The sequence below is a fragment of the Lontra canadensis genome, unplaced genomic scaffold (genome assembly GCF_010015895.1).
Source record: "Lontra canadensis isolate GAN:19392208 unplaced genomic scaffold, GSC_riverotter_1.0 scaffold200, whole genome shotgun sequence".
NCBI classification, from domain to species: Eukaryota; Metazoa; Chordata; class Mammalia; order Carnivora; family Mustelidae; genus Lontra; species Lontra canadensis.
Genome location: NW_022631194.1, coordinates 493,470 through 507,784, shown reverse-complemented (window position 1 = coordinate 507,784; position 14,315 = coordinate 493,470). Strand labels below are relative to the sequence as shown.

Sequence of the window (14,315 nt, the reverse complement as noted above, 5' to 3'; positions counted from 1 at the left end):
AGGTCTCCCAGCTGGAATCCAGTAAATGGAAGTAAGCTTCTCTCTTGTTAGAAGGTACATCACAGGCAAGTAAATTCAGAAACTGGGAGGCATCTCTTCCCCTCAAACTCCCCTCATTCCCAACTCTTCAACTTATGCACTTAGCCATGGACCTTGTCAGAGTGTGACAAATATCGACAACAGAGGTTGCTCTGAGTGGACTGAACCCAGACAAACCAATGACCAAGAGCCCACATGTTGTGACAGTGAGAAGAAAATGCCAGAGATCATCTGGAACAGCCATGGCAACTGAGGCTCAGGGAGTCAAGGCCGCCTGTCAGTGTCACACACAGTAGCATAAGTGGCAGAGGCAGGATGAGAACCCAGATCTGTTCTTTTGCCCCACATCATCACCATCACACACAGCACTGCTCACACACATTTCAACATTTTGTGAGAAATGTTTGTTTCTTTAGTGGTGATAGTTTTTGTTGGGGAATAAGTTTAGGGTCGGCAACAGGGGAGAGAATGTGGGGCCAAACTTCCTATGTCCAGGGAGGCAGCAGCCCTGTGGAAAATAAATTCTGGACTCTGGATTCCTTAGTCAGAGTTTCACGCTTTTTTACTTGTTGTTGTTTGTTTGTTTTGTTTTGTTTTGTTTTGTTCTTTGCTATGTAGCAGCAGATTCCTGAGCCAGCCTGTCTGGGTTTGAATCGGGGCTCTACCACTCACTATCCAGGTAACACTGAGCAAGTTAACTTAACTTCTGTGCATCTCAATTTTACAAATTGGGGCTAATAATAACTACCTCCCAGGTTTGTCATGAGGACTGGTGAGTATGTGGAAAGCACTTAGGACAATGTCTGGTGCATGTTAACTGCCGTGGATGTGACTGCACAAGCAATACAATATATCTGCAGACTCCTCCTGCCTGTACCATAATGGCTGGGCCAAGTTCCAAGGGTACAATTTCCCATTGGAACCATAGAGAGCTCTGGGGACACCAGTTTCTTCTCCACAACAGAGATTACCCCTGCACTATGGCTTTGTCCCTATGTCTTAGCCACTCTATCAAACCTGGGGGCTCTCAGAAATGCCTGGTTATCATCTCCACCCAGGAGATGGGCCAGTTAAAGAACACATAAGTCACAGCTGAGAGATAATCTGAGAGTGAGGAAGGGTTAACGAGGTATTAATTCCTAGATCACTGGCTGCCAAAGGAAAGTCTAGCTGGGATTACAGCTGGGGATGAAGGAAGAATGCCATTTTCCTCTGAGTCCCCTGAAGGGGAGAACTGGCAATATGTAGGCATGCCCATGATCTGGGATAGAGCACAGGGCGCAGAAGGTAGATGCTCTCACCCTGCTTGGCAGGTAGAGAAATAAGGTGGTGAAGAAACTGGATAGGCTGCTAGAGGTGACCCAAAAGTCTGAGTCAGGGTTGGGAGAAGACTGAGGTCTGGAACCTAGATCAACCCAACACAGTGAAGTGGAGCTGCTCTCCAGCCAGACACTGCACTCACGATAACACCTAGGACAGAGTGCATTTTGATGGCCCAGAGCTACACTGCTTTGGTAAGGCCTTCAGAAGTCTGGTTTATTTCTCACCTGGGTCTCTTCTAGGCTCAGGTAAGGACTCTGACAAGATTAAGGAAAATATCATTTGGGTTATAGATCCCAGATGATCACTTAAAGGGGTTGAATCTAGCTGTTACCTCACATCTAAGAAGGTTGTCATGAGCAGATGAACAACGTCCCAGAAAAGGAGGGGTCAGGCCAAGGGTGGGAGCTGAGGGTCTACTGTGTTCTCCCTTTCATCCTCACATTAGCTTAAGACAGGGTCTTATAAAGAGGAGTCACACATTAAAAGATACAAAGAAACTCAGAGAGGATTTCGAGAGGAAGCCAAAGAATTGGTCAACAATACCTGTAAGGGAATATCTATAGAAGTGGGATGGCAGAATGGACTTCATTCAACACTTACTACGTGCCAGGCTTTGTGTGAAGCACTCTTCACCTTCTAGTGTGAGATGAAAAGACAAAGATGACCTTCTAAAGATCATATGAACCATCCATCAGGGTCTCTTGGACAAAGATTCACTGGCCACTTCTGTGGGCCCAGCCTATATTAAGTAGGAGAGAAAGGCCATCTTTTGTTCACAAGAAGCTGGCATTCTAGTCAGCTATGTAGACAAAACAATTAGTATAAATGGCAGTACTCAATATGTATTTGTCCTCAATGCATGATGATGTAAAAAAAGTTAGTGAGGAAAAAAAATCTTTTGGATACAGGTTCATAGAGTGTGATCTCTTTGTTGTGCTTAAGAGAAAGGGCAAGGCACATTTATTAAAGACTTTTGAGGTACCAAGCATTTTCACCTCACAACACTATAAGGAAGATACAGCATTATTATTTCTGTTTTACAGAAAAGAAAATTTAGTCTCAGAGAAGTTTAGTAAATTGTGTAAGATTACCCAGTTAATAAGTGGGGAAAAGGTCAGGCAACTTTCTCACCAGGGCTGTGGAGGAATTCCCCTGGAACCCACTGGCCTGGTCAGAGAGGAGGGCACAGGACCTTTCAGGTGGGAGCAAACAGGCCTCTAGATGGCACAAGAAGAATGCGCCCCAACTCCAGCAAGAGAGGCTGTGTTTGACCATCATGGTGAAAGTGGCACAGCCCCCAACTGAGATGTCCAGGCAGAGGCAAAATCACCTTTTGTACAAGTCTTTTAAAGATGGCATTTTGAAAATTACTTCTGTTTTGCTTCCTCTTAGAGGCAAGAGGGCAAATGAGGAGACCTTTCAACGTCCTTTCTACCTAATGAATCTCTGAGTCCCCCAGTTTCCTTCCAAGACACTATGGTCCAGATGTTTCAGGAGCCTCTTCCCTTAGAACCCACATCCATAACACATGAAAATAAATTCTGTCAGCATCTACTTATGAGAGCAGTGTGTCCCCCATGCCTCATTGGAGGTCATAAAGAGGTAATTGGAGCTATGGTTAGTGGTTTGAGGTCACACTTTACTGCTGGTGGAGATGCAGACACCACAGGCAGAAGTCGTCCCCTTTAAGACTTTTGCTTTCCAGATAGTGGCTAAAACAGGCAAGAACACCCTGTTCCAAGAAGCAGAAAGCAAAAGAAACACATATTTCCTTGTCCCTGATGCTTTGGTCTATGAATCTATTCTCAATACATATCACGTTTTAATCCCCAAGAAAAACTCAAAGTCACATCCACACCTCTTCTTGGACTTAAGGCAGATGGGATTTTTGGAATCCCAAACTTAAGAACCCTTTTGTAGTGGACTTGGCCAGTGGCCTCCATGGACATGAGAAGAAGAGGAGGAGGGGAAGAGGAGGAAGTATCCAGTATCAGCCAAGCCTGATTCTCTCCCACTAAATTCAGGGCATGAAGGCAAGAGCTGGATACAGCCTCAATGGAATTCTGGAGTCCCTAGTCCAGGGATTTCATTTTATGACGAAAAGGAGACCTTTCTCTGAGAGATCTTGGGATGACCTTTGCCCTCTCGATCTGAAAGGAAGTACTTGAAAGCAAGGAGACTGTGAATTTTGTGTTACTTTTTGTTATTATGTCATTATATGCAACCTCTAGAGTTTGCGATGAGTACCTGGAGCACACCTCTTTTTCCTCCAACAAATTATTCATCCTTGATCTACCCCTACCTTTCTACCTCACAAGGACCAAAAAGGGCTTACTTCTTTATTTTGAAAGGTGTTTTCAGTCAAGTCCAAAATATGATACTAGGTGGTCTATCGGCAAAAATCATAAAATATCATGAAATACAAGGTCAGGAAACTTTCTGCCAAATATGCCATTTAACTCAGGCGCCCTCTGACAAATCACATCAAAATAGAGGCATTTTCTTGCATGTAAAATAGATATGCAATGTCCCATGCCTGTCTAGATAATTTAGACAATAATGTTGAAAACCTAATTCAACAACAAAGTTTGCATCTCCTCCTTAATTAGTGTCCAGCTTCAACTTTCACTGCTACGGTCAAATTATTACAGAAGATAAGTCATTTAGGAGATTAAGATTATTCCCTTTCTTCAAAGTTTCTTCTCACATTCAGTCAGCTAAATACTCAAGGTAGAATGGACAAGATTTGGGGCAAATAACCTTGTGGTTAAAAGTATTTGGGTTCAGATCTTGGCTCTACCACTCAGCAAGTATAGGGCCCTCTTCTGCCATGTGGGGACCCATTTGAAACCCTGGAGTTGGTAGGGAGATTATTGTAAGATGAAGACATTTGAGATTCATCAGACACAGGAAGATGCCTTGTTGGAGCTTCCTTTATCTGACTTAAAGCAGCAACTTCTGGGAAATGAGACTCCCGTAATTCTCCTCTGGGGGGGGGGGGGGTGGGGGGGGTGGGGGGGGGGGTTGGAGGGAGGGTGCGTGGCCATGAAGAAGACAAAAAGACCACTGCACCTGCATAAACAAACATTATCACAAACTTTCTTATCCCCCATTTGTTCTAAAAACTCATTTGTCTTTCCTAAAGAAACCAATCTGGTGTTCCCCCAGAAGCTTTTATGCTCTCCCTTTTCATTACTAAGTTTAACCTTTAACCGTTTAGTGAGCTAGCTCCTTTTGTTAGTTTCCCTATGCATACAAATAACCCTCTTTTTCCCTGTTATCTATCTTCTGTTAGTTTAATTTGCAAGGCTCCAATAACTGAACATAAAGGGTATAGGAGATTTTTTTTTCTCCCTGGCAGCCTCATCTAGCTCACTTTTAAGATGAGAGTAACATAGTAACTAAGAAACTTATAGATTGGTTATGAAGGTTGAATGAAATAGATATCATGTTTGGCATGTAGTGAGTGCTAAATATTCTCTATGTATAGACTATATATACATATATATATGTATATATATATATATACACACACACATATCCATATAGAGTATAGATATGATACACACATGCATACACATGGCATGCAATGAATCATGAATCTGTTCTGAAGGTTAAAATTAAATTATAGAAGGGAGACTACTTTGAAAGAAATAAAAGATGAAAGATTAACAATGGAAATGTGGTTTATCATTTTTATAGCTATAACTATTATGGCCATCTTCATTGCTTCCTTTGAGCAAGGCCACCAGATCAGGCCACATAGATTGCACACTACAGACATTCAAAGGTTCCAATCAAATATAACCTTCCCTTTGTACCTGAGAGCACACAACAACTGCTTTTCCAGCCAACACTGTACTTCCCTCACAGCATTCCCCTCCAGAGTCTGAAGAATAGCACCTACCCCGTAGAGTCATTCATTCATTAATCATTGATTCAGTGAAGGTATACTGAAGACATGCCATGTGCAAGGACAGGGCATACAAAGGTAAAGGAGACACAGGTCCCCTTCTTCCCCTGACACTTCCCATGACTGGGGAGACAGTCCTGGGCACCAATAAGTAGAATGCGATGTAATGAGTACAAAAGTGGGCATATGCACAAAATGGAACGGGTGGGTTACAGTAGCTCCCCTTATTTGCAGTTTAGCTTTCTGTGGTTTTTCAGTTACCCGCGGTCCACTGTGGGTCCAGAAGCTGATGATCCTCCTCTGACCTATCATCAGAAAGTTGAGAGCAGCCCAACACTATGTCACAGTGCCCATGTCATTATCCTCACTTCATCTCAGGAAGGGTGAGTTCAGTACAGTAGGATATTCTGAGGGGGGGAGAGAGACCATGCTCACATCTTTTTTGTATATTGTCATAATTGTTCTATTTTATTATTAGTTTTGTTGTTAATCTCTCACTTACCTAATTTATAAATTAAGCTTTAGCATAGTTATGTATATATAGGAAAAAACAGTATATATAGGGTTTGGTACAATCCATGGTTTCAGGCATCCACTGCTGGGAGTTTTGGTACATATCCCTTGTGGGTAAGGGGGCACTGTTATACCAGCTTTCCCTCATACTGGTGGTAGTGGTAGGGTAGAGGGCAGAGTGGTTAACAATAGCAAAGAGTAAGAAAGTCTACTTCCCTTCAAAATTAAAAATTCCCACAAGCACCATAATAAGATAGAATTAACATGTGTCCATAATGGTGTCCGGACTGCTAGAGAAAGCCAGTAGGGAATCTCCTTTATGGGCAAAAAAAGGACTGGCCACTCTGTTGAGTGTTTGTCAAACCTCGCTGGTAGGAGGAAGGTTCAAAAATAGCTCTCCTAACACGGGACCCAACCCAGCCCAGCCCCAGCTTCGGAGTATGTGGAGGGGAAAGAGGAGAAAGGACAGGGATCTATCACTTAAACCCCATATCCAGTGAATTGCAAATGTAGATTCTTACCTAACATGAAGACTCCGTTCTCAGATGATGGATCAAAATTTGTTAACTTTGGACAGATGGCTTCTCTTTGCATCTGCATGTCCTCTTTCTAAGAGGCTGTATCTCAGAGTCAGAAGACTAGAGATGGACTCTCAACCCTGTCCCTTACTTGTGTGATCTTGGGCAAACCACTGAGCCTCGACACCCTGTTCTGTAAAATGATTATAATATTGTCTTCACAAGTTTGTTCTTTGGACACTATACACCTTCATTATTCCATACTATGGAATGGAGGTAAGATCTCAAGAGAGGAGAGGCCCAGAGGCCCCTTCCCTTTCCAGGTGGGGCTTGCATGCCCAGAGCTCCCTGTCCACCAGCCTCTAAGGAGCCTCTGTAACTTGTTACAGAAAGGAGATTTTGCCTTGGAGCATTGTGCTACCAAGCTGGTGAGCTCAGCCCTTCCCTGGCTCTAGCACCTTAATTTGTAAAGAAGGAATTCTGAGGCTATCAGAAAGGAAGTCAAATTGTTTTAGGAAAACAATAGCCAAGTAACTACAAGTCATTAGCTTCCTCCCTGGGGCCTAAAAACCGGTGTGTCTGGGTAGCTGAAAGGACTGGTAGCACTGTTTACTTAAAGACCTCTGGACAGGACCCATAAATTAATTCCTGTGCATGACTTTCTGGAATGAGAGGAGGTGAGTCATGGAAATGGGAGAATGTCTGAGAGTGGAGAAAAGATTTCTGTTTCTTCAGAGCACAGCTAAATCCCTCATGTTAGCCAGCCTCTTCTGACCGCCTGGGTGAGAGTTTCATTTGGATACACATATGTGCCCAGTGGACATTTGCCTTTAAAGATGACTCTTAATAAATTTCTTCCCAGAGCAGAAAACAAACAAAAAACGAGTCTGTTCTTTACCTTTCCCCTGAAGGCCTCTGGGAAACTAGGCGCTTCTCAAGTAGGGTGTGCTCTAGAAATTTCTGTGGACAGGAATACCTTCAGTGACAGAAGCAGACCAAAGTTAGGATTCAGAATCATGACTTCTTAGAGAGTTGTCTCTGCCACACAGATATCAAGGACTCACAGGAGACAGAACACAGGAGCTTGACAAGAACTTAAAGAGTAACTATGTCAGATGAGGACGCTGAGGCCCACAGCAAGGATGCAGCTTGTCCAAGGTCAGGGGCAAAACAAAAGATTTGTGCATAAAATTCTCTCAAAGAATTGAGGAAACCTGGGGACTTCCCTTAGGGCAGAACAGGCCAATTAACTGACCTCTGCTGGGGCTCTTAGCTGAAAGTCCCTGGAGCTTAACCTGTTAAGAACTAGAGAAAAACATGAGTTCTTGACCTCTTTAGGTCCTGAAACAACTTGTCTCCAAGAGTTAGAGATGACTCTAGATCTTGAGGGTTTTTGAGAGGAGATGCAAAACATTTGCTCTTGAGCTGTTTTTAAACATCTTTGGCCAAATCATGAACTTGTTGATGTGGACTTGAGCTAAAGGATCTTCTGTTTACATGCATGGACCCCCTAGAAGATATGGTGAGATTCATGGGCCTAGGAGCCCTGCATTCATATACAAAGCTTTAGGGAACAGGGACCATAGTCTTGATCTCTACCCAGAAAAGGTTAAATAAAGATCACTGCTCTAGATTAAGAAGGTCAAGAAAGGTCATTTTTTACCAATCTCCAAAGTCATTGCTATGGCTGACAAATCTAACAGAGGCCAACATGACCTATCCTTTCCCTCACCTAGAAGCTTCTAATCAAACAGGTTGAAATCTGTCCCACAGACATGAGGTGAGTTTCTCAGTTCAGTCTTCACCTGTCAGATATGAAAAGGCCCTCTGAGATCAGCTTATCCATTCCTTCCTTTTATAACTTCTATAAACTCATTCATAGCTGCCTCATAACATTTCCAAGTATTCATTAATACTTGGGGAGGGGGAGGGAGAGAGAGAGATCACGCAATAGATTATTACTACACAATTATGGAAATTATGGAAACTGAGATATACCAAAATATGTCATCCAAAAGGTGGAGACCTAGGAAAACCAGTGGCATAATTCAGTCTGAGTCTGGAGGTCTGAGAACCAGGGAAGCTGGTGGTGTAAGTTCCAGAATCAAAAAGCCCAAGAACTGGGAGCTCCAATGTCCAGAGGCAGGAGTAGATGGATGTCCCAGCTCAAAAAAAAATTTGCCGTTCCTCTACCTTTTTGTCCTTTTGGGCCCTCAACAGATTAGATGATGCCTGCCCAGACTGGTAAGAGTGGATCTCCTCATTTAGTCTATTGAATCAAATGCTAATCTCTTCTTAAAACACCCTCACAAACACACAGTAAGAAAAGGAGTGCTGGGGAAGACATAAATCTCCAGTGTAACTAGTGATCCCTGGGCGACTTCCAGCCAATTTGATCAATGAGAGTAAAAAATTAGTTAGTGGTGCCAATTTCCAAGAACCCTTCAGTCTTGAAAACCCTTTGACTGGGTGCCAGGCTAACAAATGCCGCATAAACCAAAAGATTTGTGCATAAGTTTGAGATCTTTCACAGACTAATAGGGATTCTTGAAATACTTGGTGAATAAAGAGGGAAGGGTCAAATAGGTCTCCAAGCCAAAAATGGCTGTGTCTTTAAAGCTCCAAAGTAAATTGGTGATGTGGAATTTGGAGTATATTTTCCCGTAGAAATAATGTTTAAAGGGTAGGTAGCTTCCCAGGCTAGTCTCTAAAAGTTTATTTAAGGCATAATGTTGCTTAACTACAGCACTGAGAGTACTGGACCCTCTAACAACCTAGTTAAGATGGATTTGGGTTGGGAAATCATGATGCCAAGTTCTGACTGGGGACTCCAGGAATACATCCCCCTCTCTGGAGTTTCTGAGGAAGAGTCTCTACCCCACACCTGACTGAGGCTAGCCTCTCCCTACTTCCCTCAGGGAAACAACATATATTGATCTCCTAACTTTCTTAATGCAAGGACTCACCCCTTCAGCAATATCCCCTTCATAAATGAATCTCTGGGCCCAGGCACAAATAGAAAGCTTTATTTTTTTCTAACCCTTGTAGTGTTTTCCAAGTACCAAAAATTAAAGTATATTATTGTAAAATTTTTGGTAGCACAGAAAAAGTGTAAACTGGATTTAAAAATTCCCTATAATCACTGTTAATATATTGATACCTATTTTCTATTCTCCACATTTTTAACACTATAATTTTTTTACAAAACTGAAGTTGTGTTATGAACAATATTTCATAATCTGCTTTTCTTTCACTTAACAGTATGTCAGCGACATTTTCTATGTCAATAGATAGACATCTTCTTCACCTTTTTTTTTTTTTTTTTTTTTTTTTAGTAAATAAAATTTAATATGGTCTCATGCGCCCTGAAGGTGGTGGTGCCCGATTTGGAGGTGTGATTGCTATATCCAGATAGTCTCCTATTTGGAACTTCTGCGACTGCAGGGTCATCGAGTCATCAGTCCCCTTCCTCCCAGACATGGTGCTGCCAATCTCCTTTACTCGATAGCCAGGCCTTTTAGGATCTGTAAAAACAATTGCAAAATTGAAGTGTGTGCCTTTCTTTCTAGCTTCTGGGTAGACTTCTTTTACTAAACTAGTCAGTTCTTTCAAAGTTGCATCCATCCAGGTGTAGATCTGCAGCTCGCTGGACGGTACATTTCCGCGGGAAAACTCGTCCATTCGGTGGTGGCGGCCGTTATTGGTGGTGAAAACACGCAGCAGCAGCGGGCACGTTTTCTCCCGATCGATAGGTTTCTCCGGCTCCTTCTTAATTTCCTCCTGGGTAACGCGCGACTCCACCGCCATCTTCCTCCTACGGCCCGCGAGACGCTCCGTCTCTCTTCTTCACCTTTTTAATGATTATCCGGAGTATAGTGACAGGAAGCGGCACCCAATGGCAACATAATCCATTAATCTGTTCATGCCTTTCTCTCTAGAAGAATATTACCACTGCACTAGAATTTGCAAAGAGTAGCATCTGCATGGCCCCTAGACTGGTATGTCTCCTACCCCCACCTCATCCCACTAAGTCCTTGGGTTACATTGTTTCCTACACTTTGAATTTATTAAAATTCATTTCATTCTCTCTTATCAGGGATTTCAACTTTTTGTTGCTATAAGTATAACGTGTTGAGGGTAAGAAGTGCTCTTTTTAATTTCTAAAACGAAGTAATTTGGTGCTGCTGACACATTGCCTCTCTGCCCCAAGTGGGTAATTCCGTGTGATTCTGAGCCCTCATTTCAAAGTCTTGCAAACAGCTCGTGGGAAAAAACAGAATTTCTGAACAAAACAAGACAAAAAAAAAAAAAAATACTAAGCTCCCCCATCCAACCAACCCCTTCCCCACCACATGTAACACACAAAAGGAAGTGTGCTGGTGAGTGGTGAATAAGTGGAGATAAGAGTGACCTTGACAGACCCTGAGAAAAGCCTGCAAAAATCTTGAGAGAAGATTGCTATGGGTAAACATGGGTAGAAGTTTAAATCCTAGACAACTAAACCAAACTTTGTAAAAATGCTGGCCTCCCCCATGGAGCCTGCTGTCCCCAGAACAACTATATCCTGTGCCTCTTGCCTCCAGCCCTTTCCAGGTTTCAGTGACCTCCAATGTGTCCCTGGGATTGAGTAGCAACTGTGCCCGTGGAGGCAAGGACATATTCGAGACACAAAGGCTGATGGAACACTGAGCTCAGGGAGAAAAGTGCTGATCAGGGACTCAGGAGACCTGACTGATGCTTACTGACCCTTAGAGTTGAGTGACCTTGAGAAGTCACTTGTGATCTTTGGCCCTCAGTTTCCATGTTGGCAAAGAAGAGATTGGGTTCCATTACAGTGACTATTCCTTCCAGTTCAATGTCTCTGTGATTCAAGCAATTGGTTCTCCCCATACCAAGCCAAAGCTGAAGTGTCTCTTGGGCTTGCAACTATATGTCTTCTTGTACCTGCTCTCTGCAGAGCACAAAGATGTCCTTAGATGCTTTCTATCCCACATGGTGACACTGTATGGAAACTCAAGGGTGCTCCAGACAAGGGGAACAGAAATGAGCAAACACTTGGAGGTGTGTTTCAATCAGGACAGTCTCAGCTGTCAATAACAGAAAGCCCAAGTGCAGCCAATCACACTGACACTACACTCTGGGAAAGTATAGGATGTGTTAATGCCAATGGATGACCTACTCCTAATTTATCCAGGCGTTTATTCATTTAAAAGCACACGGAGTTTGGTACTGTGTTGGGAACCAGAGGTACAAGTGACTCAAACATCTATATTAAAAGACACCAAAGGGGCACGTGGGTGGCTCAGTCGTTAAGCGTCTGCTCTCAGCTCAGGTCATGATCCCAGGGTCCTAGGATCAAGTCCCTCATCGGGCTCCCTGGTTGGTGGGAAGCCTGCTTCTCCCTCTCTCATTCCCCCTGCTTGTGTTTCCTCTCTCGCTCTGTCTCTCTCTGTCTAATTAATTAATTAATTAATTAATTTTTTAAAAAGACACCAAAACCTAAGGTGTCAGTGTCGGGGTGGGGGCGGCAGACCCCTCTGAGAACCAAATGATTGGTGTTACCAGCCAAGCATTCCATAGACATGGAGAACTAGTTGGAAGAAAACTGCTGTCTTGGTTTAGATTGCCATGTCTAGGAGGAGAATCCCGATATCTGGATTGAGGGGGCTGAGAAATACATGCTGGAAGTTGATGATAAAGACTGTGGAAAGGATCAAGGTGGGCTATGATCTCAGAGGAACATTGAATGGAAATTAGGAACCTTGCCTGTTGGCATCTATTCACCCTACACCCAATGGTGCAGAGAAAGTCACATTCCAGTTCTGGCCTATTGGCCACAGATGTGCAGGTGATCTCATTGTTATGGTTGAAGTTCAGGTAGACCTGAATAGGAGGTAACCTTGACAGGTGACATCAAATAATAATGATAATAACAACAGCAACAACACCAACTGTTTACCATGCCTGACAGTGATCTAAGTCTTTAATGCATGGTGGCTCATTGAATCTTCATGATAATTCTGTAGGGTGAGTACTAGTGCCTCCATTCTACTTAGAAGCAAGAGCAGAGACTTTGTCCAAGGTCCCACACTAGTTAGTAGTAGAGCTGGCATTTGAATCCAGGAAGTCTGGTTTCAATGTCTGTGCATTCAACCACAGAATCAATTACATGACACTATAAGAATTGCCACAATAGAACCAAGATCAGAATGCTTTAGGAACAAAGAATGGGGCAGGTCATAACTGTGCTCCACAGAGGAGATGACATTGTGGTACATCTTGAAGAGTGAGTAGAAGTTCTCTAGACAAAGAAATGAGGAGAAGGACATTCTAGGCAGCATGAGACAGCAGGAACAAAGGCATGAAATGAGAAAGAGAGATGGCATTTTTAAAGACCAGTAAATAATTCTACATAGCTGGACCAAAATGTATGTGGGAGCTTGGCTTGCAAAGAAGCCAGAATTTGAGGCCAGATTTTTAGGAGCTTTGCAAACCACATTAATTTGCTCTGCCAGGAGCCAAAGAAAGGAATGAGTCAGGACTGTCCTCTAATTTTCAGGGATACACAGGATGATTCTCAGTTGCCCTATCCTGGATCACACCCAATATAAAATCACTTCTGCTTTGGCCACCTGTTCCTTGCTTTTAGCCTCCCAACCCCCAGCAACTACAGATTGAGCTCAGGGTTGGGAACTTAAGTCTTACTGCCAGTCCAGGGCTGTATGGATGCATAGTTGCTCAAAGGCAGAGCTAGGCAGGACAACACAGTAGCTTTCCACCAATGGAATCCTGGGCTCCTCTCTTACCCTAGGATCCCCAAATCCAAGAAAATCTAAATGGATGCCAGCAAATAACTTATTTTCCTTAGAATCTCTAGAAAGAGTCTAAGAATAAACACCTAAGTCAGAAGTCTCCCTTGGACTTTGTAAGTGAGAAGATGACTAGACATTAGAACTTGACTACCCCCAACAACACAACTTCCAATTCACCAGCTGATTGTCATTCCCTCCAGGACACCCCTGCAGCCTTACCAAACATCATGTGTCTTTCAAGTCACTGTTGCCTCTACAGCCAAAATTTCCCCAACTTATAAGTAGACTAGGCTAGACCTACTTAGAGGTCTCAGGCCACCTGCTTCTCAGTGTCTGCTGACCATTAAGAAAGAAGCTGCTGGAGGTCCTGTGGCCTCCGGGGCAGAATGACACACTCACAGCAACAATCCAACAGCAGCTCCAAAGCCTTCAGAACAAGGTGTGTCACAAAGAATTCTAAGCTCAACTCAAATGCAAGTTCTGTCCCTTGAGGCAATGTGAATGGGCCAGAGTTCCTGAACCTCTTCAAAACTTTAACTCCTCAAGTAAAACAGGTATTCCTTTTGTAAAAAGATGGTTCTGCCCATGACAAATCCATCACGATATTGTAATGAACTAATGTGTTCCAAACTGCAAAGTGCCATGCAACCAAGATTATTATCAGTCAGATTCTTACTCTCCATATCATGGAGAAAGCTCTTCCTGTGAGTGGAAACTATTCCAGCTTGTCAGTAGCATGTCAACAACCAGGAACAGCTTAGCATGGAGCTGTGCCAGTGATTCCAGCACAGAGCAGGCAAAGTGCAGGAAATATGTCTAGTTAGCTTCTGCACAAGCCTGGGTGGGGACCAGCAGGGGAGGTGGGAAGTTTTTCCCACTGCTATTGTGCCTTTATGCCTTCATGCACCATTCTCCTCCTGACCCTATCTCCACCCTTAGGCCCAGGTAGAGGAGTGGTGCTCAAAGACTCTGGAGTCCAGACATTGATGGCAAAGACCCTCCCCAGGGGTGGGGGGAACCCTTATAAGATGTTTACTTGTGTTTTACTTTTGATAAAGTAATGAGGTAGACAAGGTGAAGACAGGTTTGGATCTTTCCAGTCAATCAGTTTTGACCACAAAGAGGGTCTTGGCCTGACTACAAAGAAGTCCACAGGTAGGACCAAAGGAAGCCAGGCATACTGAGCCTAGAAGAAAG

At 43.4% G+C, this 14,315-nt stretch overlaps 1 protein-coding gene across 1 annotated transcript; it reads right to left on the bottom strand.

Annotated features, from left to right (window-relative positions):
* Window positions 1-9,640: 9,640 nt before the first annotated feature.
* On the bottom strand, window positions 9,641-10,138 carry LOC116861514 (histone deacetylase complex subunit SAP18). The gene has a single exon (XM_032848143.1). It carries the CDS (start codon window positions 10,111-10,113, stop codon window positions 9,652-9,654), a length of 462 nt encoding a protein of 153 aa, XP_032704034.1. The 5' UTR covers window positions 10,114-10,138; the 3' UTR covers window positions 9,641-9,651.
* Window positions 10,139-14,315: the final 4,177 nt, after the last annotated feature.

What these genes read in the sequence shown, in the direction of transcription:
- LOC116861514 (XM_032848143.1), bottom strand. Translation starts at nt 10,113, where the DNA reads ATGGCGGTGGAGTCGCGCGTTACCCAGGAGGAAATTAAGAAGGAGCCG.